We start from the raw sequence: 24,736 nt of genomic DNA, 5'->3' as shown, positions 1-24,736 counted from the left end.
TGTAATATTTGACTATATCTCTATAATTTGTGATGGGTTGCCATCCCCTTGCCTCCTCCTCGTTGGCCCGGGAGTTTAGCGCTCGGGCCTGTTGATGAGCATATTCATTGCCCTCAACTGAGGAGTGAGCCGGGACCCAAACTAATTCGATCGCTTGTTTAGGAGGCGTAGCTTTACCAAGAATTTTTAGTGCCGCAAGGGACACCCAGCCAGATCTGTAGTTCTTGTATGCAGCTTGTGAGTCCGTGACGATCTTGGTGACGTTTGGTTGTAGGAGTGCGAGAGCTATCGCTGCTTCTTCTGCTTCCTCCGAAGACGGAGTGTAGATTGATGCGCAGGTGACCAGCTTTTCTAGCCCGGTGACCACGACTGTTGCCCTCGTGGAGCGTTTCGATAGAGAGGCGTCTGTATATAAAACAGTGTCGTCTTCCTCCAGGGTCCTGGAGATGGCTCTTGCCCGGGCGTCGCGTCGTCCGACATGCCTTGTGGGGTTCATGTTGCGTGGTAGCGGTTTGCATTGCAACTTCTCACTGAACTTTTCGGGTAATTGGTCGTGGCGGGTGTAGTGCGATTCTTGCCATCCTAGCTTGCGGAGGACGCTTCTGCCCGCCTTGGTCTGGCTAAGGCGTACCCTTTGATTGGATAGGTGGGCTTCTACGAGCTCGGCTACTGTGTTGTGGACTCCCATTTGAAGTAATTTTGTCGTGGATGAATTTATGGGAATACCCAGGGCCTGCTTCGTGGCTTTCCTGATTATTGCGTCAAGTTGTAAGACGTCCTTCTTGAGGAGCTGCAGGTACGGCGCTGCGTAGACGATTCGTGAGATAACAAAGGCCTCAACGAGGCGCAAGGTGTCCGATTCCTTCAGACCCCTCTGCCTGTTGGCCACTCGTCTGATCATGTTCAAGATTTGGTCTGACGTGAGCTTCATTTTTCTAATCATGGCTGTTGCCTTGCCGTCTGCCTGGATCAGGAGACCCAGGATCCTGAGTTGAGGTACCGGGAGGATCCGGTTCCCTTCCAAAGTGATTTCTATGTTTTCTGCTTGTGTCCTTGATGCACGTGGTCTGACTATTGTCAGCTCCGATTTTTGAGGCGAACAGCAAAGGCCACATGTCTTCACATAGCTGTTGATCGTGTCAGCCGCTTTTTGGAGCGTGTTTTCCATCCAGCCATCCGACCCTGCCCTCGCAGTCCAGAGGGTGATGTCGTCGGCATATAATGCGTGGCCCAGACCATCTATTGATTCGAGAAGCTTGGGCAACGGCAGGAGAGCCATGTTAAATAGGAGGGGGGAAAGGACCGAACCTTGCGGCGTTCCTCGATCCCCCAGGGAGATCGGTTGGGATGTCTCCTCTCCTATTCTGATCCTTGCCGTTCGGTCACGAAGAAAGTCTCGGATATAGTTGTAAGTTTTCACTCCACAACCCGTGTTGCGCAGGTTGCGGAGGATACTTTCATGTGTGACGTTATCAAAGGCACCTGTGAGGTCTAGCGCTAGTATCGCTCGTGGCGATTGCTTCGTTGCTCGCTTAATTACCAGTTCGTTGAGTTGTACGAGAACATCCTGGGTGCCCAGGTGCTGCCTAAAGCCATACATTGTCTCTGGCATCTGATCGGTGGCATCAAGATGTCGCTGCAACCTCTTAAGAACCATACGTTCCATGACCTTCGCCACGCAGGACGTGAGGGATATCGGTCTCATGTTGTCGATGTGAGGTGTCTTCCCAGGCTTGGGTATGAAGCGGACTTCTGCCTCTTTCCATTCGTGTGGAAGATTGCCAGACTCCCAGACCCGGTTCATATACTCGAGCAGCTGTCTGCGGGCCTTGTGCCCGAGGTTGTTAAGTAACTTGTAGGTAATGGTATCGGGTCCCGGCGCGCTGCCCCTGTTGCTCTCGGAGATTGCCGATATCAACTCGGTGTCAGTGAATGGCTTGTCTAACGCTTCATTGGTAGGTCCTGCGTAGTCGGGAGGTGCGATATCACCCTTCTCCGTTTTCAGGTACTTGGCCTTCAGGTCGTTGATGAGTTTGTCGGCACCCCCAGTATAGTTGTTGAGGGTGCGCGTGAGGCTTCGATTAGTGGCACTCTTGCTGCCGAGAGGATCGATCAGGTGACGAAGGAGGCACCACGTCTTCCTGGTAGAAAGGGTGCCCTGCAGTCCATCACACACGCTCAGCCAGTTCTCTCTGCACAGCTTGGACGCGTATTCAGCTGCTTGCTTGTTGAGATCATGGATGCGTTTGCGAAGTTTCTTGTTGTGTCGTTGTTTCTTCCAGCGTCTGGTGAGGCTGTGTCGTGCTTCCCAAAGGTGGGCAAGCTTTGCGTCCACACAGGGTGTCTGCAGTGTGGTCGCAATTTTCTGGGTGTATTTTTCTACGAGCTCGAGTTGTTCCTTAGCCCATTCCCCATACGATTTGGTGCTGTTCGTGTCCTCATCTTCATCGGCTGCTTGCCTTTTTCGAAGTTTGTCCCAGTCAGTTATCTTTGTTGTTCCCATTCGGGCCTTGAACGCGGGCCCCCTGATCGTAATATTGAGGATATCGTGGTCCGACCCCAGGTTCGCGCCTGTGTTCTGCCACGACACGTCCAAGGTTCCACTCAGCAGGGTAAGGTCTGGACTGGTGTCCCGGGTCGTACTTGTGCCCATGCGGGTGGGAGTGTCTGGTTCGTTGAGTAGGGCTAATGTGTGCTGATCCATGAGGTTCGCCAGCACCCTGCCTCTCTTGGAGCAAAATTTGTAACCCCATATTGTGTGAGGCGCATTGAAGTCTCCTAATATCAATAGGGGTCGGCTGCCCGCCTCTCTCTTGCTGTCGAGTAATGTGCCCTCTATGTCGAGGTTCTTCTTGGAGGGCCGACAGTATGCGTTGAGTATAAAGATGTTGTCTTTGCTTCCTATGCCTCTGCTGTGAATTTCCAAGAGAACGTGTTCACACCCTCTCTGGGTGGTAATGTGCTGCGTTGCAGCTATGTTGCTTCGGACTAGGATGGCTGTGCTTTTCTCACTGGGATCGGTGTATGTGACGTACCCCGCGAGTTTTGGTCGCGAGTTCGTTTCTTGAATTGCAAGGATATCCGGTTTGTGTTCCGCATTATCTATGTATTGCTGTAATTCGCCTATTTTGTCCTTAATTCCTCGGCAGTTCCATTGGGCTAAGATCGTGGTATCTTCCTTCCTATTTTTACGCCTGGCCGCAATCCTGGCTCAGGTTGGTAGTCGTGAGACTACTCCCCATGCACGGTTTCCCATACGGGGCTCCCTTTTTAGCTTTTTGAGTGGTTAGTATGAGCTGGTTGACATTAGCTTCTAGCGCGTCGAACTTGGCCATCTTGGACGTTATCAAGCCGATTTGGCTGGCAAGCTGTGTGACCATCTCGGTGAGGGCTTCAATGGGCTTGGCCCACGCCGGTTCCTCAGATGGACTCGATTCAATTTTCTCTGCCTCCATTGCTGTTACCGGGGGCTCCTGTTGAGCGTCCCTCTTGGCAATTTTGCGTTTTGTGACATCCTCGCTGCTTTTCGATTTTTCTAATGCCTCCATGCGCGCAAGAAGCGCGCTGATTTGCTCATTTTGCTTAACTACAAGCGCTTTGAGTTGCATGCATTCCTCACAATCTTTCTTGGGAGTCTGGGGAAGGGGAGGGAAATCTTTGTTGCTAAGAGCGATAGGAGATCTAACTGCCCAGCCCACCTGCTTAGCGGCGTTCCTCGACGGTGTCTGGCTCCGGGTCTTCGACCTTGAGCGCGACTCCCGGCGGCCCCCGCTGTAGCTGCTGCCGGCCACGTCACCCGGCGACGACGCTCTCAAGCCCGGCTTTGAGGCGCAGCTGCTGCTCCGCCCTCGTCCGCCTTCACGGGAAAGAGAGTGATTCCGGTACCCTGACGTAGCTGCTCCCTCCCGACGTGGCGGTTTTGAGGCTTCTGCAGGCGTGTAGTTGGTATCTTTCCGCTCCCACCGGCGTTTCCGTACCACGTACGGAATCTTGAAGCGAGCTCTGCACACCTTGTCTGCGGTCAAATGTTCTCCTCCACAGAGGTCACACTTGGGGGTACACTTGTGCTGTTCATCGGGATTTCGAGCACCACATCCCCGGCAGATCCGGTCTGTTGGATCAGGGCAAACATCCATGCGGTGGCCCAGGCGACCGCACTGATAGCAGATATCTATCTGTTTTCTGTATAACGAGCATTTGGCGAGCAGGCCCCCGTAACGAACGTAGTTCGGCACTTTGGGTCCATTGAAGGCGATCACCACGGACGTCGTGTTAGCGATGCGGTTGGCCTCTACAGCAGTGGGATTATATTCGTTGACGATGTTCTCGTTGATTTCTTGAACGGTGTCTCCGAGGGGGACGCCTCGTATGACTCCCTTGGTCATGCCATGGGGGGCGGATTCGTAGGCGCTGACCTCGTGCTCATTTCCTTGGACGACAATCTTGGTGACTCCAACATACCGGTTAGCATTTTCTCTCTTTGAAGTACTGATGACGACGATGTTTTGCTGGTAATTTGGGCATATCACGTCCCGGATCCATTCTTCTTTTGTGACTCCCGCCGCAGCGTAAATGGCCCGGCCAACTTCCATATGGCCGACCTTGCTGATATTCAGACCCCCGCGTGGTCTCACCACGATCTTGGTATCGTCTCGGGGCAGTGCAGGCATGCGCGCTCTCTTGATTAACGTATCTTTGGCGTTCTCGGGTCTACGACCGGCACCGGAGGGTTTCGATTGAAGTGCATTGGGTAGACCTAGGTCTCGCTGACGTGGTCGGGACTTGCGTTCACCGGCGATGCGCCAGCCCAGGGTCCTGGTCACTTCTTCGGGTTGAATATCCTCCCCCTCTATTTCAACACTCATGGGAGTGGCCATGATGCAGGTAGAGTTCGCAATAATGTGCGTTCCAGCAGCGACCGCCCGTCGGCCGCGGCGGCTAGGCCAAGCGGTCGGCGGAGCAAGCCTAGGCTTAGCGACGATTCGCCTTAGGTGGGCACACAATCGTCCTTAAAGTCCCAAAAATGGTCCCCTACCTTAAAGGCAGGTATCCTCGTGGTCCTGATGACTACACGGAACACTTGGTGCAAGAATTTTTGTAGCACAAGGTGATAATCCGGCACAGTCATCGAAAAACTGCGAAGCCGATGTGAAGCGCGTCCCACCGGTTATGCGCCTTCTTCTTCCTCTATCACGACAATGGAGATGTTCTTGGCGAAATTTAGGTCTATGCATCATGGAGACATTGGTCTTAGTGTAACATTGAAGGCCGAACCTTTCCAAGAGAAACGCCAAGAACCACTTTCTGTCGGGACGAGACACGTTGACGTTAAAGTCACCCACAATAATGATGGGATTGGGGTCCACCGGGAGGATTCACTCAAATGTGTCGATCATTCCGGGATGAACGTATGTTCTGGGACAAACGTATACGGTGGGAAACAACGATTCCATCCCCAGTCTGTATGGTGCACGCATCAGCTCTCGCCTGTCATAGGCAAGGCATAGGGCTCAACAGCTGCACTGTCATTGCTAGTGTAGATCGCAACGCATCAAACCGCCATCCATCACAGATTTTGACTCATCTGGCAAATGCACCTGAGACGCGTATGCCGATACAATTTTGCCTGATGCTTAAGCTATTTTAGCTCTCTTAACTCCGCCATCATTTTGTCTACACAGATCATGAACTGCTGGAAACTAGCCTAAAACAGTTCCGCTGCAAAATTATTGAAGGGCCGATTTCGTTCCAATCTAACACATAGACAGCACTTTTGAAGCCTTGAAGGTAAGGGGCCAATGCAAGTCAGGACTCTTATTCCGAATGATTGTGCTGCTGGAAAGTCGTGGCTATTGCGCAGAGGTGCACCGGTTCCTGAGAGAATTAACGCACGGGTGCTAATCAGTTCGGCTGAACAGGTTCCTAGCTGTCATTCAATATAAACACCCCATTTTGGAGCAACCTGTAAATCTGCTAACTCGATTCAGGCAAAGGAACCTTTTTTGACAGTCTCACCATGCCTCCAACCAATTAAAACTAAGCACCCAATTAATGTAGTACCACACTTATCTTCAACGAACAGAGCAGATCTACAAATATCTCTATGTGTATGTGAGGCATGCCATTCCTTTAATTGCTTCATTATTGTCCGTATGATAATGCACCAGATAACTGAAAGCAGCTGTTTATAATACAGAAGCTGCTTATATATATATACATAGTTGAGTGGACGTACAGTTGGGAAGGGCATATTACATTTAGGGATGAAATATAAGATAAGCGTAACAGGTTTTTCTCAGAAATCAGACTCAAGAATAATTTCTTTTGTTTACCACCCTAGAAAAAAGCCGAAAGACACAGCTACCTTCTTTTTTATTTATTCTTTAATTAAACAAATTCTGGCGTTTTACGTCGAGCAATATGACTATGAGGCACCCTGTTCAGTTCTTACTATGTCGGGTTCTTTAACGTGCACCTAAACAGAAGTACACGAGTGTTTTTCCATTTCATTCTCATCGAATTCCGCGACCTGGTTTGAACCCATGAGCTCGAGTTTAGCAGTGCAACGCCATATCCAGTATGTCGCCATTAATTAAGTCGCTGCACCGCTTTTTACAGCGAAGCTGTCTATAGCTATATGATCTGGTGCATCACATCCACGCGTAGACCAATAATTTTTCACACGTGGGCCGACCCCAAAGACAGTGTAATGCTGGGCTGACCCGTGGTAGAGGTGCAGTTTGCCATTAAGGGGCCCACATACACAGAATTGCTGGTCATCCTTCTCCACAGAGTGGAAGGACACTATGTTTCTTCTTTCTTCTTTTTTTGTTAAGCATGGACTGGACAAAAAAGTTTGTTTGGTTTTCCATAGACTCAATGCACAAACAAATTCGCTTAAGATGAACTGCCTCAGGCGTGCTCTTTGGTTAAGACGAACATTCGGAGTGACCGCCACCGCTACCGACCCTAGAGGCTAGGGTGCCTCTATGTGCTGCGCACGGGGGCACGTGCATCAAGGCACCTTACTGGAGGACTGCAGCATACATCGCCCGCAGACAGAGGCGAAAACAAGAGGAAGAAACAAAAGAGACAGCCTCGTTTCACTTCGTGAATGCGGGTGACGCGCAAGCATATGGGTGTTATAGCGCAGACGAAGCTATCAGCCCTTAGTGTACCTAGACTGTCTGCATTGCAGATCGTATTCAAGACAGGACCCTCGCAGCCATGCCATACGCAGCAGCTGCTGGAGTAGAACACCCCCTAGTAAACGTTCGTTTACTAAGTTCGTAAGCATGGTGTCAGCGTGCATAGGCAAGCGTGAACAAATCACACTCGATGACTGCGGACGCTAACTGACAAAATCGCGGCGGCAGCAGCGAGTGAAGTGACCTTCACGCTATCGCTTCAAACTGAGGGGCGAGAACACAGCACACGCAAAGCTATGAGCCATCGGCCCACCTATACTGAGCCCCCAAAGTAAATCACATTCAATATAAAGCCCGCGCGACCGTGCAAGGCCAAAGTGCAACACCCGCCTCCTTCCCCTCCCAGTGCCATACGCACGACTGAAGACGGCGCGTTCCCTCTCCTCTTCCCCTTTCCTCCTTTGCGCACGCAAGATTGAGCCACCATCGTCGGTTCACCGTCGCACGCTTTCCCTCACACACACAGTGTACAGTGCCAGAGGACGATGTCATCATAAGACGAACCCATTATGTCCGTATCGCAAATGAAACCTGTAGCAACTGCCAGAGGAGGTCAACGCAGCGCTCTTCCGCCTACCTTCCTCCTCTGTGACGCTTCACCTCGTTTCTCCTTACCCACTTCGCTCAATATCACCTGGACTTTCCTCTAGGTTGCGTTGCTCTGCCGTGCGCTCAGTGCACTCCTTCATACCTTGCTAGCTCGGAATCTGCGCCAATGACCTGTGAGGTGGCAGATGCCTGCTTTAACTTCCTACTGAACGTTTTCCAGCAGCACGAAGGCATAGAAGGATTTTTAAGGTCATTAGGTGTGATGACATCATTTGTGGCTGCTCGCCAATTAGCACAGAAGCGCCAAACATCCATCACAGACTGGATGAAACCAAGCAAGGGTACCACTTGAAAACAGTTTTCCATTAAAATTCAGCTAAATAAATGCTTTTTATGTCATTTTTTTTGCTGTTTTAAGTCAACTTCATTCACCATTTTGAAGTCAAATATTTGGATGCACCTGGTCAAGTTGCCAATTATTCTTCTGATAAGACGAACGAATTTTCATGGTCCCTTCGAGTTCATCTTAAAGGGAGTCTACTGTAGCAGCCCCAACAGTGATTGTTTGAGAATACCAACCCTGGCAATTGTCTGTGAAATATAATCAATTGCATGGTGCACATTTCCTTTGCTTGTTTCTTGTTCTCATCTTTAAGTGCCACAGAATATAGTAGATTCCAGAATGATCACAACTTCAACTTCTTGTCCTAGAGGCCAGGACCTCACCTGGAAGATTCTTGGGCCATTACGTAAGTCATGCATCTCCTGCCGAACACGTTCAGTTTCCTGGCGGTACTGAGCAATGAGCCGCTGGTGCTCATCTAGCTGCCGGCTCTCAGCCTGTAGGTGCCGTACCAGGTAGTCCCGCAGTGTTGATAGGGGTGCAGGCCGAGTCATTTCCACTACCAATACGGGTGGCAGTAGGCGCCCCTTTTCCACCTGTGCAGGCACGACAGTCAAGGAGCAAACAGCAAGTGCCCGGACACTCATGCGCCTCGACACTCGGTGCTCAGCAATGGTTCTTGTGGGCAAGAAAAAAATCTCACGAATAAACGGGGGGATTCGCTGGCATCTTTTTTGCCCAAAAGCTGAATGTAAGACTTCAGCAAACCTGCCAACCTTAAAATCTGAAAAATGCCACAGTTGAAGCCACGAAATGCCAAAATCTGGTAAAATATAACTGTTTTATTACTCAAGATGTTGACTGTTAAATGAAATAATTTTGTGGAGTTTATTCTCTTGGGAGGCTGTGAACAGGCCTTCTGTTCTATAGTTGCATTAAATATTCAGTGATATTTTCTCTGGCACAGAGAATACTCTGTGCTAAAGAAAAATGTTCATGAGGTTTTTAACAGAACAGTCACGTAATAGCCGCCAAGCTTTGCAATGGGTCCGACTTACCAGTCTCTAGAAAATCAATGAGCAAATGCACTTGTATTTTCTTGAAATAAGTTTCTCGCTCTAAACTGGACACAAATGAAAAATCAAGGTTATTGGTGCCAAGACAACAATAGTAAGGAACTCTGGCATTTTATGAAAAAATTCAAAAGTTGGCAGGCTGTGTTTCAGCAAGCATTTTTGCCACGAACACACAAGCAAACGTGCACGTAGAGCCCTAAAAGCATGCCGTCCCATTGATAAAAAGAGCCCTGCACAGTAGACATTCCCACCAAGTTCCTAGCAAAAGGATATGCTGCAGCACAGTGGACAGATGCTGGCTGGCACCCTCAGCTCGTGCAAAGAAGCCAAGCGCTTGAATCCAGAGGTTGGGATCATAGATACTGCAAAGGTAATGACCTCAGTCACCGCCAGCTCACTGCCTCTAGGGGGCACTACACGCACCCAAACTTCTCACACAACTTGATCACGCCATCATAGTCGTGTTGGTCAATATGGTAGGCGAGGATCTGGTGGTACCTGCAAGATTCCAAGTTTTGATGTACGGCACCACACACAGTTACCAAGTCTGTCCAAAAAGTAACAGGGCTAGGCCTTTTCTGTAGGCTTTGTATAAAATAGGGGTACAATTTTTATGTAATCAAGTAATGTGACGTCTTGGTAGTGTATAACTATAATTAACACTTTTTGTAACTATTTCACTTTTTATAACATACATTCATTTGCAGCCGTATCTTGTCATGTCATTCAGCTCTGAGAGCTCTGGAATAAACCGTGGAGATGGAGCAACGGATCAACATGATATTTGCTGTCCGGTCGGGGAATAATTCACTAGAAACACTTTAAATGTTTCGGCAAGTGTATGAAGATAACACCTTGTCATGCACACACATGTTTGAGTAACACCATAGGTTCAAAGAGGGGCGCAAGGAAATGGAAGGTCAATCCAGAAGCGGGAAGCCTTCAGTAAGAAAGACTGATGGTAATGTGGAATGGGTAAGACCAGGTGTGGGGTGCTTGCTGATCGTCAGCTAACTTTTCAAATGATTGCCAGCCAGTGGCATATGCAAAATGACAGCACTTGGAATCACCAACGATTTTTGTGTGCATGAACTCAGTACAGAAACAGGGCAATGGCTGCTGAATTCTTACTAAAAGGAGCTCCACATGCAGTTGCGTCAATACATGATCACACGTTTTCAAACTAAACCAGACTTCCTTTAGAGATTCATCATTGGGTATGAAACATGTATTTGTTGGTATTACCCAGAATTCAAGCACCAGAGCTGTAATGAAAGTCTCAGACTTCGCCGAGGCCAAATAAATCAAGGCAGTCCAAGTCAAAAGTGGAACACTTGCTGATCAGATGATGATGATGTGTGGTGTTTTGTTGCGCAAGGGCCAGGTTTGGCCAAAGAGCGCCATGACAAGTGGTAGTGTTAACAATGTATTATGGAAGATGTGACTTGGCTGTAAAGTGGCCTAAAAATAGTCGCTGTAAAGTGTGTAAAATATACGTGCTATAAAATTATGGCGATGTCTAATGATGAATACAATGAACAATAAAATCCACCGTAGAAGAATGATGCATTGTTTAAAATATGCGAGATGTTAAATTGTTAACAGCACTACTGCCTCGCCAGAGCCCTTGAACCACAAGGGCCTAGAGGCATGTGCTATTCAGAGTAATTATCACAGCGGCATCCTCTGAAGAGAGGAAGCGCTACGAACGTGTGGGGCTAATAACATGCAATACAACATCTTTCAAAAAACCTAGGACGGCGTCGGTGTCAAAGAGTGGTTCCGGGCCAAGTAACATAACAGGATGAAGGGGGATGTGTTGCCGGAATGCTAAGAGAAAATGTTTCCTTCTTTCAGATTCGGCTTCCCGACACTCCAGTAGGACATGGAGGACGGTCAGCCTCTCCCCGCATCTACCACAGGTTGGAGGCTCGTTTAAAAAGTTATGTGTGCCAAAAGTGTGTCCTATTCTTAGACGGCAGAATAGAACGTCTGTCCGGCGGGATTTTGTTACAGGAGGCCAGAAACCTAATTGTGGCTTTATTACATGCAGTTTATTATTTATTTCTTCGTCCCACATGCGTTGCCAGTGGTTTCGTAGTTTCCTTCTTAAGAAAGGCTTCAGGTCTGTGACAGGGACCGAAGCAGCAGGATTAACTGCATGCAATGAAATTGATGTGGCCATCTGGTCGGCTAGAACGTTTCCCTCGATGCCCCTATGTCCAGGCACCCAGCATATGATCACATGTTGGTTAGATATATATGCTTTGCACAGTGCGGAGTAGAGTTCATTAAATACTGGATTTTTGTGATTACAGAAAGACATCAAGGCTTTCACAACACTGAGGGAGTCCGTATATATAATTGATTTCTGGAGTTGTGATTTATTTATATGCTTTACGGCCGACAGCAGTGCGTAGGCCTCAGCTGTAAAGATACTAGTTTCCGAATGCAGTACGTCGGATTCCCAGAAGGATGGACCGACGGCTGCATAGGACACCCCTCGTGTGACTTTGATGCGTCTGTGTAGAACTCCGTGCAGGAGTATTTGTGCTGGAGTTCCCGGAAATGCATCTGGATTTCAATCTCTGGAGCATGCTTTGTGACTTCCACGAAAGATATATCGCATTGTATGAGCTGCCACTCCCAAGGAGGTAGCAGCTTGGCTGGATGCATTAGGCGAAGCTCGAGGAGTGGAACGTGCATTTCTTCACTAAGCTCCCTCACACGCAGCGAGAAAGGCTGTCTTACGGAGGGACGATTGCGAAAGAGTGTAGCATATGTCATGTCATTAATGGTATTAAAACAGGGATGTTGAGGATTTGAGTGGACTTTCAGAAAATATGTTTGGCTGATGTATGTTCTCTGGATATGAAGTGACCACTTATTCGATTCTGCATATAAACTTTGTATAGGACTCGTTCTGAAAGCACCAGTGGCTAGCCGGATTCCTAGATGGTGGACTGGGTCCAGCATCTTTAGCGCGCTCGGGGAGGCAGAGTTATATACTACAGCACCATAATCTAATCGAGACCGAATTAGGCTCTTGTATAGGTTCATTAAACACTTCCTGTCACTACCCCATGTAGTCTGGGATAGAAGTTTCATTAAGTTCATTGCTTTTAGACATTTTTCTTTCAGATATTTAATGTGTGGAATGAAAGTGAGTCTGTAGTCAAGTATGATACCTAGGAATTTGTGCTCTTTGCTGATAGGTATTCGTTGTCCACACAGTTCTAAGGAAGGATCCGGAACCAGGCCTCTCTTTCTTGTAAAAAGAACACAAGAGCTTTTGTTAGGGTTGATCTTAAATCCATTCTTGTCTGCCCACATTGAGACTTTGTTCAGGCCATGCTGTACCTGTCTCTCGCACACTGCGAGGTTACAGGATTTGAAAGCTATTTGAATGTTGTCCACGTAGACAGAATAAAAGATTGCCGGTGGTAATGAAGCGCGAAGCGTGTTCATCTTCACGATAAAGAGTGTGCAGCTGAGCACGCCTCCTTGGGGTACACCCGTTTCTTGCGTAAAAGGACGCGAAAGTACATTACCGACTTTTACCCGGAATGTACGACTGGACAAATAGCTTTCTATGAGGTTTAGCATATTACCATGGATGCCCATTTCTGACAAGTCTCTTAAGATTCCATAACGCCACGTCGTATCATACGCCTTCTCCATATCTAGGAATATGGATAACAAAAACTGTTTGTGTACAAATGCGTCCCGAATATTTGCTTCTACACGTACAAGATGGTCAGTTGTGGATCGCCCTTCTCGGAAGCCGCACTGATAAGGATCAAGCATTTTGCTCTGTTCAAGGAAATGAATGAGTCGCCGATTTATCATTTTTTCAAACACCTTACAAATGCAACTTGTGAGGGCTATCGGGCAGTAACTTGCCACTGAGGAAGGGTCTTTGCCTTGTTTCAAAACAGGGACCACAATGGCTTCCTTCCACGCGGTTGGAAGGTACCCTGCATTCCAGATGGTGTTGAAAAGTGTGAGTAGTGTAACTTGCGTATCATTGTGTAAGTTTTTGAGCATTTCATACATGACTCTATCAGATCCTGGTGCGGAGCTCTTGCATGCGCTCAGGGCAGCTCTCAATTCGGCAATACTAAATGGACGGTTGTAAGGCTCATTCTCTCGACATTTTCTTGTTAATGGCTTACGTTCTTCTATTTGCTTATATTTCAGGAAGGATTGCGAATAATGATTTGAACTTGATACGCTCTCAAAGTGCTCCCCAAGTGAGTCTGCCTGATCTTGCAGTGTATCGCCCTGTGTATTTACCAGAGGAAGCGAATATGTTTGTCGCCCTATAATTCTATTTACCTTGTTCCATACTTTGGCCTCATCTGTATAAGAGTTTATACTCGATAAAAACTTCTCCCAACTTTCTCTTCTAGCCTGTCGGCGGGTTCTCCTGCCTTGGGACTTTACTTTCTTAAAGTTGACAAGATTTTCTGCAGTGGGCGAAGCGCGTAGCAACCCCCACGCTTTGTTCTGATTCCTACGTGCGATTCTGCATTCATCGTACCACCACGGGACATGCCGTTTGCATGCCGAGCCACTTACTTCACGTATGCATTTACATGCGGCATCTATTATGAAGGCTGTGAAGTACTCCACAGCAGCGTCGATTTCTAAAGAAGACATGTCATCCCATGATATACTAGTTAAGTTTCGGAATTCCTCCCAGTCTGCTGTGTCAATCTTCCACCTAGAAGCCTGTGGTGGATATTCATTTTCTTTAAGTGTTCTTAATAGTATGGGGAAGTGGTCGCTTCCGTAGGGATTATTCGTAACTTCCCATTCGAGTTCGGGCAGTATAGACGGGGAAACTATGCTCAGATCTATTGAAGAAAAGGTTCTGCTTGCAAGAGAGTAATATGTAGGTTCTTTCTTATTGAGAAGGCACGCTCCAGAAGAAAAAAGGAACTGTTCAACAAGACGACCTCGCGCGTCTGTACGAGAGTCGCCCCACAGGGAGCTGTGCGCATTGAAATCGCCAAGAACAACATAAGGTTCTGGCAGTTCGTCTATAAATGACTGAAATTCATGTTTGTTTAATTTGTAGTGTGGGGGTACGTAAAGCGAGCAAATGGTGACGAGTTTATTAAGGAGAACAGCTCGAACCGCCACTGCCTCAAGGGCCGTTCGTAGCTGTAAACGTTGACAGGCTACGCTTTTTTGAATTATAATTGCAACACCGCCCGATGATGCGACAGCATCATCGCGATCTTTCCGAAAAGTAACATATTGTCGAAGAAAGTTTGTGTATTTTGATTTCAAGTGTGTTTCCTGTAAACACAGCACTTTTGGATTGTGTGTATGGATGAGTTCTTGCACATCATCAAGATTCCTAAGAAGACCTCTGACATTCCATTGAATGATTTGTGTATCCATATTTAAAGAAATATAGGTGCTGTGTTTACGGAAACGGAAGGGATGCCTTACATTACAGAGCCCTTTCGAGGCCCTGTAATAGGTGTTTTGTTCTTTCTGAAGCGTTCGAGCGATTCTCGACGCTCCCTAGGCGTTTGGTGCGCCTTGGGGACAGGTGTGGTGTCCATTGCCTCCTGTGAGACGCCGGACAAGCGCTCTTGCGAGCGAGAGGTTTTCCGAGAGAGTCCTGCCCCGGAAGGCAAGACCCCTGCGCCCACCAGCCCGGAGGTCGATGGGGCTCCCTGAGGGATTTGGCTGCGCTGGCCGTTGCCAGCGCTGGAAGGGGTCTCGGAGGTTGGGGCAGCTTCGGCTGCGCCCACCTTCGGGGTCGATGGCCCCGTCTGCTGGGTTGGCGGAGCAGCGCTAGCTGCAACCGCCGCGGGGGCAGATGGCGTAACTGCCGACTCACTGACTGTGGGTCGGACAGCCGCCGGAGGCCGTTGTGACGCTGCCCCCTTACGCGCCACTTCGGCAAAGCTGCTCTTTGGCAGGTATGATACCCACCTACGTGCCTCTTTGAAAGATATGTTTTCTTTGACTTTGATTGTCACAATCTCCTTTTCTCTCTTCCAGGACGGGCATGAGCGCGAATATGCGGGATACTCGCCATCACAGTTGACACAATGTGGAGTTTTCTGGCATGTTTCGGAAGAATGTTCATTGTCACTGCACTTGGCACATGTCAGCCGGCCTCGACAGTTCTGTGAACTGTGGCCGAACCTTTGGCACTTAAAGCACCTAAGAGGATTGGGCACGTATGGCCTAACACGAAGTTTGATATAGCCGGCCTCGACGGACTCGGGGAGGACACTTGAACCGAAAGTGAGTATCAGGTGTTTCGTATTGATCTCTTTACCGTCTCGCCTGATCTTAATTCGCTTAACATTTATGACATTCTGTTCACTGAAGCCCTCCAAGAGTTCAGCTTCAGTGAGCTCTAGCATGTCATCGTCCGAGACAACGCCGAGGGTGCTGTTCATGGTTCGGTGCGGAGTAACTGTTATTTGGGTCTCCCCAAATGAGACAAGTTTCGGCAGTTTCTCGTACTGCTTCTTATCGTGGAGCTCCAAGAGAAGATCACCACTTGTCATTCTCGACGCCTTATATCCTGTTCCAAAAACTTCAGTTAAAGACTTCAAAACAAGGAACGGTGAAATGTTACGCACTAGTTTGTCTGGGTTTTCTGAGTGGATCACATGATATCTAGGAAAGTTCTGGACTTGTCCGAAAAACTGAAAGAGATCTTCGGTGCGCCCTCGTTTGTGAGGGCGATCAGGGAGTTTAGGAAAAGCGTTTTCCATGAGTACAGTAGGGTTTTCGGCTGCGATGCCGACCACCCACCATGGAGCCCAACAAGGGGACGTGACAGGAGTTCCTGCTAGAGAAACCCTGCCAACGCCAGCCGTACATCGCTGCTATAACCAAATACAGCATAACCAAGGCTGGCTAGCTACACAAGGTTAACCCTTGCCGCCGGGAGACTAGGAAGTTAGCAGAAGTGAAGAGAAGACAGGAAAGATGAAAAGGGCGAGAGAGAAAGACGAAGATTGGAGAGGAGGACAGGAAAAGACGACTGCCGATTTCCCCCGGGTGGGTCAGTCCGGGGGTGCCGTCTATGTGAAGCCGAGGCCGAAGAGGTGTGTTGCCTCCGCCGGGGGGCCTTAAAGGTCCAAACACCCAGCATCGGCTCAACCTCCAGGATCCCTCTTTCCCCAGACACGGCTAAGCCGCGCACGGCTACACGCGGGAGGGTCCAACCCTTGTGTGCTCGGGTCCGTGGTGTCGCAACACACCAAACGCCTGCTGACGCAGACGCCCCTGCGGGGTTGCTGATCAGGTTTCTCAATGTGAGAGTTACCGTTCACATTAAGTACTCACCACAGGGACAGACAGCTATCCTGCAAGTGTATACGAAAATACCCTGTGGCATTTGCATCACTTAGGGCACAACAAGAACTGGAACTTGTGGCAGGACAAAACTTCGCAGGACAAGATCCTGGCCAAAAGGAACATCACTATCTTGAAACAACCTCCCTATTTCTCTGATCATACTCTCTCTAACTTATTCTTATTGCCCAAGCTGAAGGCGACTATCAATGGGGCTCGTTCTGAAGGTGCAGAGGTGGTCAAGGGGGCTGTAATAACAGTGGTGCAGAATATCCCAGAATAATCCTTACGCATAGAGGTGTGGTAGAGATGGGTGAAAAAGCATGTTGTTAGACTGCAGGAGAATTACCTTAAAGAAAGCACCTTGTATTTTGCCATTTGGCATATAAACAAGTGTCAGTGATACCAGTCCCATTACTTTTTAGAAGGAACTCGTATATTTAACACTTCCTCAACTACACACTTATACAGGAGCTCATTCATGTTGATATCTTCTTTTCTACTGTAATGAAGTACATGGCAGTCTTCGAAGCAGAAAGGATAGCAGACGATGGAGCAGCCAACACCAACAAGAGGACGACGAAACAGAAGCGAAGGCCTCGTGCAGTGAAAAAATATTAAAAATCGCTCTTGGCAGTTTGAGTGAACACCAGTCGGATGAGATAATTCGAACACCGCTGGACCAGGTGCGCATGAATAAACCCACAGAGACAGCTGAACCCACATCTACGCGTGGTGTTCTAAAGACCAGGTGGCCGTCTACAGGAAGCAGAGCGCCTCCGGCCGTCGCCGGAAGCACAACATCAAAGCGGTAGAAATTTGCTGCCACCTTATGCTAAAAACTGCTGCCATCATCCATTCGAGTTTGCTGCCTACTGCTGTCATCCATTTGAGACTGCTGTGGGCTTCCGTTCAGTCGGTGGCAGTCTGCGTTTCCTGCCCGTTCTGCCATGTACTTCATAACTACATGGTTGTTCACCAATGAAAATTTGTCGAAATTGGATCTGTCACTTTTCTCCGAGGGAAGCAGGTGCCACATAGTTGGCGGCTCTTCAAGTGTGGAAATAAAGAAATGTTGCTGTTCAAGCTATGAACTTGCGCACTGCATGCAGAATCAGTCACCACAGAAAGGGCTAATCACAAACTCCCATAAGCCCATTACAGTGCTTAAAGAAATTTAATTAGACTCGAACCTCACTTGTGAACAAATTCATCACTTTGCAGTCACTTATTCATGAGTTCCAAATAGGTGGTGTCAAAATCACATCCCCTGCAACAGCTCTCTTGGAGTAACAAATGTGAACCTCAAAAGCCATGCTTTTGTGGCCTGCATGTGGCAGAAGTGATTGCAGGAGCCGGAAGCATGTCACGGTCACCATGTTTTGGACACCACCTATTCATAAAGGCATCCATCACAACCTTAAAAGAGCTGAGCTAAGCTCACTCCAGGGCCTACAAGAACTAAATTATACTCGAACCTCACTTCACAGGAAGGTTTAGGGCTTTAGCTTGGGGGCTCCTATCTAAATACATGGAAACATATAAATAGCTTTTCTTGGCAACCACTGCACCAAGTTTGATGAGGTTTGTTGCAGTTGAAAGAAAAGGTGAAGATCTAGTTACCCCTGGAAGCCAAATATTGATTTAGGCCAGTAACATTTCTACAATTTGCAAATTTTTTAGAAATGTAACTATCAAGTTTACATCTCTAACTCGGCAATCAAGAATGATACAAAAATTATTTGAAGTGCATCAATGTGTACATCTAAAGCAGGCAATATTGAGATATTATACAGGGCACTCAATTACACCCCTTATATGTGAGTAGGACTTTTGCATAACCCTCACAAACATTGTAACAAATTCAGATAAAATATAAGTTGATAGATCAAATTTGTTTGTTTCAGATGCTCTAACAGATGCTGTTTACAAAACCGTGATATTCATTTTTGGTGCAGAATTGCAGATCTGTAAGCTTCGTGGTTGAATTATTCTTGCTGTTGTTTTTTTTAGCATACCAATTTTTGGCAATCTTTGTGGAAAAATTCATGTCCTAAATTTAACCTCTGCTTCCTATCGTCACTAGAATTGAACTTTCTTTCTTAAATGCAAGAAATCTTATTCAAATCGGTTCAGAGGTTTCCTCATTAACACATTTCTGAGTTCTACATGTACTAGAATAGGCTAGATTGGAGTTGGCACCGAGCTAAAGCTTCCTCTTAAGAATTAGGCCATCTGTTTACAGTCACTTATTATCTCATGACTCAGTCACAAAGCTGCTAGCCAGCTTACTCATTTAGAACACAGCTTTAAACCAGCTTGGTTGTCAAGGTTTTGAGTCGCTACATTTTTGACTATCAAACAACACTTGTCTGGTCATATGGAATGCGGGTAGCTCAGTCAAGTAAAACATAAATCACATTTCTAGCTCGCATATGAATGCAGCAGCCACATTAATAGCACATTCAGCTGGTTGCTTTCGAGCACTTTGGAGGAGTGCTTCACATCTGACTGGTCAAAATTCAGCACTCTAAACAAATTGGCCTGGTTTCTTCAAAAGTATCACACTCCAGCTCAAAATTCTCAGAGGCCCTCTCCCCGTTGACCTGATAGCATGACCAAGATCTGGAGGAGTTCAGTTCAGAAATGAGTACCAATTAGTAAGGGTGTGCTAATACTTGAATATTGATGAACTGAATTGAATAGGGAACATTCAAATTATTCTACTCATAAATCGAATATCTACTATTTGATTTTTCGAATATTCAATATATTCTATGTGGAGACCCACACAGTGCCACAGGTCGCGTGTACTGCGGAGCCCCTCGTGTTTGATGCCACCCAAACGAGCGTTCATTTTTGGCGCAAAAGGCGCACTGAGGGTGCTGCAGACAGGCAGCCCTGGCTGACACATTGAGCTTCCCCGGCGTTGGACGATCTTGCTGTGACCCTCTAGATTCCGGAATCTGGTAAGTGGCAAATAATGCTGAACCTGACAATGAAACAGCATGGACGGCACCCATTCTTTACCAACGGCACCGGCTGCGAGCAGAACAGTGGTCCAGTCACATGATGCCTGGTCCTTTCACTTGTCATGCTGATTGGCCTTACTATAACCCACCTGCAGGAAAGCTGGAATAGCCGATTTGTGTTTTAGAGAAAAACTGGAAAGACAAGCTTTCTATGCAATAAATAAAGGACTGCCGTAAAACACAGGTGCACTATCAAACTGAGAACCTCACTGGTATTGTTATGTTCTACAGGGTAGTACCCCACCGCTGCCGATCAGTTGTTGCGCGCCTGTTTATCGAAGCTCAACCAACGTTACTATTGGGTAGCGTGGCGTTGTCGGCGGGCTGCAGGCATCCGGTAGACCATGGCGACCAGGCAAGGATGAGACGATTTCTGCGAAACTTGCACCGTTTATTCAATGGTTGGTGAAAGATGAGAAGAGAATGAAGTGTAAAAAAGTACATTACGGGGCCGCTTAAATAGGCCCTCTAAAATCGTAGGCGGGATCTTGCTTACGTAAACGTCAAGTGACATGCACCGAGTCTCACGGTGCTTGGCGGCAGCACCCACTGCTCTCTGGTGAGGTTGCACATACCCGCCTACGCAGGTGGCAACCCGCAGGTCCGGGATAGCAGACACTTATCCTTTCTTCTAGGCGAGGTTGGTTCGCGAAAAGGACGTCTAGTTGCAGAAGGGCAACTGATCCATTGTCCCAGTTAACGTCTTCACGAGCGTGCCTCGGCTGGTGGCAGCCCAGGCGTCCTGTCTGGTTCGCGGAAAGGGTTTTCGCGCACACACACAAAGGGGCCTGTGAAACACTGCTGGGTGTCCACCAGACTGTGTCCGTGGTTTCACTTAGGCATGCATACACACGAAGGGGCCTGTAAGTACTGTGTTGCACCTGCCAGACCGGTAACCACTCGAGACAACCACGGCAAATTGGAAACCCATCTTCCTTTTCGGTTGAGCAGGGTCTTTCGAGCATCCTTTTTGCCCAGGGTGGTACATGCCAACCGTTACAGTATTCAGCACAATGGAACTAATTCACTAATTCATTGGTTGCAGAGGGGAATCGCTTCTTATATGCAACAGAAATTCTATTGATAAAAAATATACTTTTCAGACCTTCATATACTAGAATTGAGCTGTAATCTGTGCTGGCATACTAATTTCGTGTTTCCTTTAATAAAAGTAGACTGTACTGTATATTTTGATTTCTCTATATGTACATAAGTTACTGATAGCTTGCTACATTCTTGTTATGCAATGCTAGGAGATTCCTGAGCATGTTCAGCCCTGTATTCTCCTACCAAAAATTTGTAAGCATGAAATTTTGTGAAAATCTAATATTCAACATTTGATTCAATAGTCAGCTTATTTTTCTTGATTCGATTCTATATTCGATTCGAAGTCTACTATTCAGTATTTGCGCACCCCTACAATTGAGCTAACCAACACCGAAATTACCCAACAGCAATTATTGTGCATTCGAGCTTTCAATAAAATATTAGTTATAGATGCTTTTCTTTGTAATACACTTGGTTAATCAGCCATGGTACCAAGGGCTAAAACAGCTAAAGCTGCAACAACAGCAACTCACAACTTGGCCTTCTCGTAGAGATGCAGGATACCTGGCTTGAAACCATTCATCTGGCACAGCACCAGGGCCTGGTCCAGGTCATATCGCGACTGCAGTGCAAACACTTTCTTGTGACACCACACCTGCTACATGTTGTGTGTACTCACCTGCATGTTTCGCAGCATCTCCATGATATGCTGTTCCCGGGCCTGCCGTGCCTATACAAGTACAGAAGCCATTTCATTTAAACACTCTATGATTGCACTCATAGGCCTGCCAAAACTTTGTGCACACAATTCCAGTTCTCTCTGTAGTATTCCCAGATTTGTCAACGCATGCAATAAAAAGGCTGGATAAGAATACTGGACATCTAGTATAAAAACTGGATGTCGGGCAAGCGGGTCGTAATACGGTTTCAGGCGGTTGACATGTACTCTCTCTTGCCCACGACGACGCAGGTCTGGTGACACTGTGAGTGGCTCCACGATGTAGTTGACCGGTGAAGTGGCATTGATGATACAGCATGGACCGTGATAACATGCGAGGAGTTTGGAAGAAAGGCCAGGAGTGTGGGCTGGTATCCAAAGCCACACAAGCGAACCAGGAGCAAAGTTGTGCGGTGGTTGATGAGTATGGCCATGTGGTGTCTTATGACGTTCTTGAGTCTCGCTAGTCAGGGCACGTGCCAGCTGACGGCAATCTTCAGCATATTTGCCGACTTCGGAAAGTGGAGTATACTTTGTAGCGTCAGGTTGGTACGGCAGTATAGTGTCCAAAGGGCACGAAGGCTCATGGCCATACACAAGGAAAAAGGGATAAGAGCCGGTAGTTACTTGCGTCGCAGTGTTGTATGCGAACGTAACAAAGGGGAGTACGGTGTCCCAGTTGGAGTGGTCAGATGAAATATACATCCGCAACATGTCGCAAAGTGTGCGATTGAACCGCTCGGTCAGACCATTAGTTTGGGGGTGGTACACGGTCAATTTTCGGTGAATTATCCTGCACTCAGCGAGGAGGGCTTGGATGCCCTCGGACAGGAAGACACGGCCCCTATCACTCATTAACTCTCGGGGAGCACCGTGGCGAAGAACAAAATTGCGAAGGATGAAAAAAAAAACAATGTCACGGGCGGTTGCTGCTGGCAGAGCTGCAGCATCAGTGTAGCAAGTAAGGTGATCTACGCCGACAATAATGCACCGATTTCCGCACCTGCTGAGCGGGCTGTAGAGGTCGAGGCCAACGCAGTCGAACGGACAAGGCGGGCATGGTAGCAGCTGCAATGGGCCTGTGAAACGCTGGGTAGGTTGGCGTGGTGTCTTGCCTTGTTGGCATGTAGTACAAGACTGAATGTACATGCCTCGCCAATAATAGCACTGACGCAACCTTGTGTAAGTTTTGAGGACGCTACCACGAGTGCTTAGGGAATCGACGTGAAAAGACGCGTAGATGTCAGAGCGCATACGACCAGGTATAGCAAGGAGCCATTTCCGATCGTTGGGCAGATAGTTGCGGTGATATAGAAAGTTGTCCCGCACGAAAAAGTGGGTTGCTTTGCGAAGCAGTGCTCGTGTCGAAGGGACATCAGACGGAGCGGCAAGGTAGTCAAGTAACATTACAAGTGTTGGGTCCTTGCGCTGCTCTGTGAGCATGTCATTGATGGTCAACGGTGACAGGGTGGACTAGGAAGCTGACAAAGACGCCAAATCAGGCATCAGTGGGGAGTGGGAGAGTGCATGAGCGTCGGAGTGCTTGCGACTGAAGCAGTACATAACGCGGATGTCATACTCTTACAAGCAAAGCGCTCAACGTCCCAAGCACCCTGACGGGTCTTTCAAGGAAGAAAGCGAACAAATGGCATGGTGGTCAGTAACTACGGTGAAAGAACGGCCGTAAAGGTGTGGGAGAAACTTGCTTAGTGCCCAGATGATCACTAGGCACTCCTTTTCTGTGACTGAGTAATTTAATTCTGCTTTCTTTAGAGTACAACTCACATAAGCGCAACATATTCATCATAGCCAGCCTTCTGTTGTGCTAAGACCGCACCAAGGCCAACTCCGCTGGGATCAGTACGAACTTCCGTGGGAGCATCAGGGTCGTATAGGCGAAGAATTGGTGGTGAAATCAACAAGTGGCGCAACTGCTGAAATGCTGCATCATATTCAGGTGACCACGCTGCTATGCCGTTACTGGCAGAAAGTAAACTTGTCAAGGGCACCATGAAGGATGCGTGATTGTGTACGAAGCGATGAAAATAGGAACATAAGCCAATAAAACTTCGGAGGGTTTCGATAGATGTGGCTGTTGGGAAGTCTGCAATGGCGCGAAGCTTGTCTGGGTCCAGGAAGATGACGTCTTTTGAGATAACGTGACCCAAGATGGTTAGCTTGCTGGCAGCAAAACAGCACTTTTTGAGGTTAAACTGTAGGCCAGCAGATGTGAGACAGGTCAGAATGTCATACAAGCGAGCGAGGTGTGTCGGAAAATCGGTTGAGAAGACAACGATGTCGTCGAGGTAACATAAACAGGTTTTCCATTTGTGGCCGCGAAGGATGGTGTCGATCATACGCTCAAAAGTAGCAGGCACGTTGCACAACCCGAAAGGCATGATGTTAAACTCGTAGAGGCCATCGGGTGTAACGAATTCAGTTTTTGGACAGTCAGGTTCGGTCATTGGGACTTGACAGTAACCGGAGCGCAGATCCAAGGAAGTGAAATATTCTGCGCCTTGTAAGCAGTTGAGAGTGTCATCGATCCGAGGCAGTGGATAAACATCTTTTCTCGTTATCTTGTTTAGGCGTCTGTAGTCGACACAAAAGCGAATGGAGCCATCTTCTTTTCTTACCAATACAACAGGTGAAGACCAAGGGCTTTGAGAAGGACGGATGACTCTACGTTTGGGCATGTCGTCCACTTGCTCCGTGACGATTCGGCGCTCTTCGGTGGAGACACGATATGGGCACTGTCGCAAGGGGGGATGGAAACCGGTGTCGATGGTGTGAGAAACACCGATGGCATGGCCCAATGACATCTGATGACAGTTGAAAGAAGAGAGAAACTTGTGAAGGAGAGCGAGGAGTTTGCGGCGATGAGATGGGGAAAGAACAGGGTCGATGGCGTCAAAACCCACTAAAGGTGATGAGTCTGAGACCGAAGCGATGGCGTCAACGTAACGGAGTGAGTCGGTAGGAACATTGAGATCGTCAACACAGTCGACCGCCTGAAAGTATCCTAGGGTCTCCACGCAGTCGGCTGATCGGGTACTGGTAGTAGTCGGTGACCAGCATCACAGTTGACCCAGACGTTATAGTGAGCACGGAAAACGGAAGAACGATGCCCTTGCACTGAACAAACACATCGGACGGCGTGAACACTACAGTGGCGTTAGATGCAGCATCAGAGGACAGGACAACAGCCATCGACGACTCAGGGGGTATGGTTGTGTCGGCATCAACAGTGAGTTTGTCGGCAAAGTGAGGAGAGCCAGTCAGCAGCGATTCACATAGTGGTAAAAGCGACACTTCTGCACGCAAACAGTCAATGACAGCATGATGACGTGACAGGAAATCCCTACCAAGGATGAGGTCATGAGAGCTCGATGGTAGCACGAAACACTCGATTATGTACAGAACGT

At 47.9% G+C, this 24,736-nt stretch overlaps 1 protein-coding gene across 4 annotated transcripts in view; it reads right to left on the bottom strand.

Annotated features, from left to right (window-relative positions):
* The window catches only part of Vps11 (vacuolar protein sorting 11), a 152,526-nt gene that overhangs the window by 46,018 nt on the left and 81,772 nt on the right, over window positions 1–24,736 (bottom strand). For all 4 annotated transcript variants that reach the window (XR_011893268.1, XR_011893267.1, XM_072287063.1 and 1 more), the window contains exons 15-19: window positions 21,273–21,323; window positions 21,127–21,215; window positions 9,600–9,674; window positions 9,451–9,538; window positions 8,484–8,699 (exon numbers count right to left, since the gene is read on the bottom strand). Coding sequence is in view for 2 of the 4 variants with exons in the window: in XM_072287063.1 (XP_072143164.1) it covers window positions 8,484–8,699; window positions 9,451–9,538; window positions 9,600–9,674; window positions 21,127–21,215; window positions 21,273–21,323 (519 nt within the window). In the remaining 2 variants the exon portion in view is untranslated. The remainder of the gene's footprint in view (window positions 1–8,483; window positions 8,700–9,450; window positions 9,539–9,599; window positions 9,675–21,126; window positions 21,216–21,272; window positions 21,324–24,736) is intronic.

The sequence above is a fragment of the Dermacentor andersoni genome, chromosome 3 (assembly GCF_023375885.2).
Source record: "Dermacentor andersoni chromosome 3, qqDerAnde1_hic_scaffold, whole genome shotgun sequence".
Classification (NCBI taxonomy): Eukaryota; Metazoa; Arthropoda; class Arachnida; order Ixodida; family Ixodidae; genus Dermacentor; species Dermacentor andersoni.
This window is presented reverse-complemented; position numbering and strand designations above follow the sequence as displayed.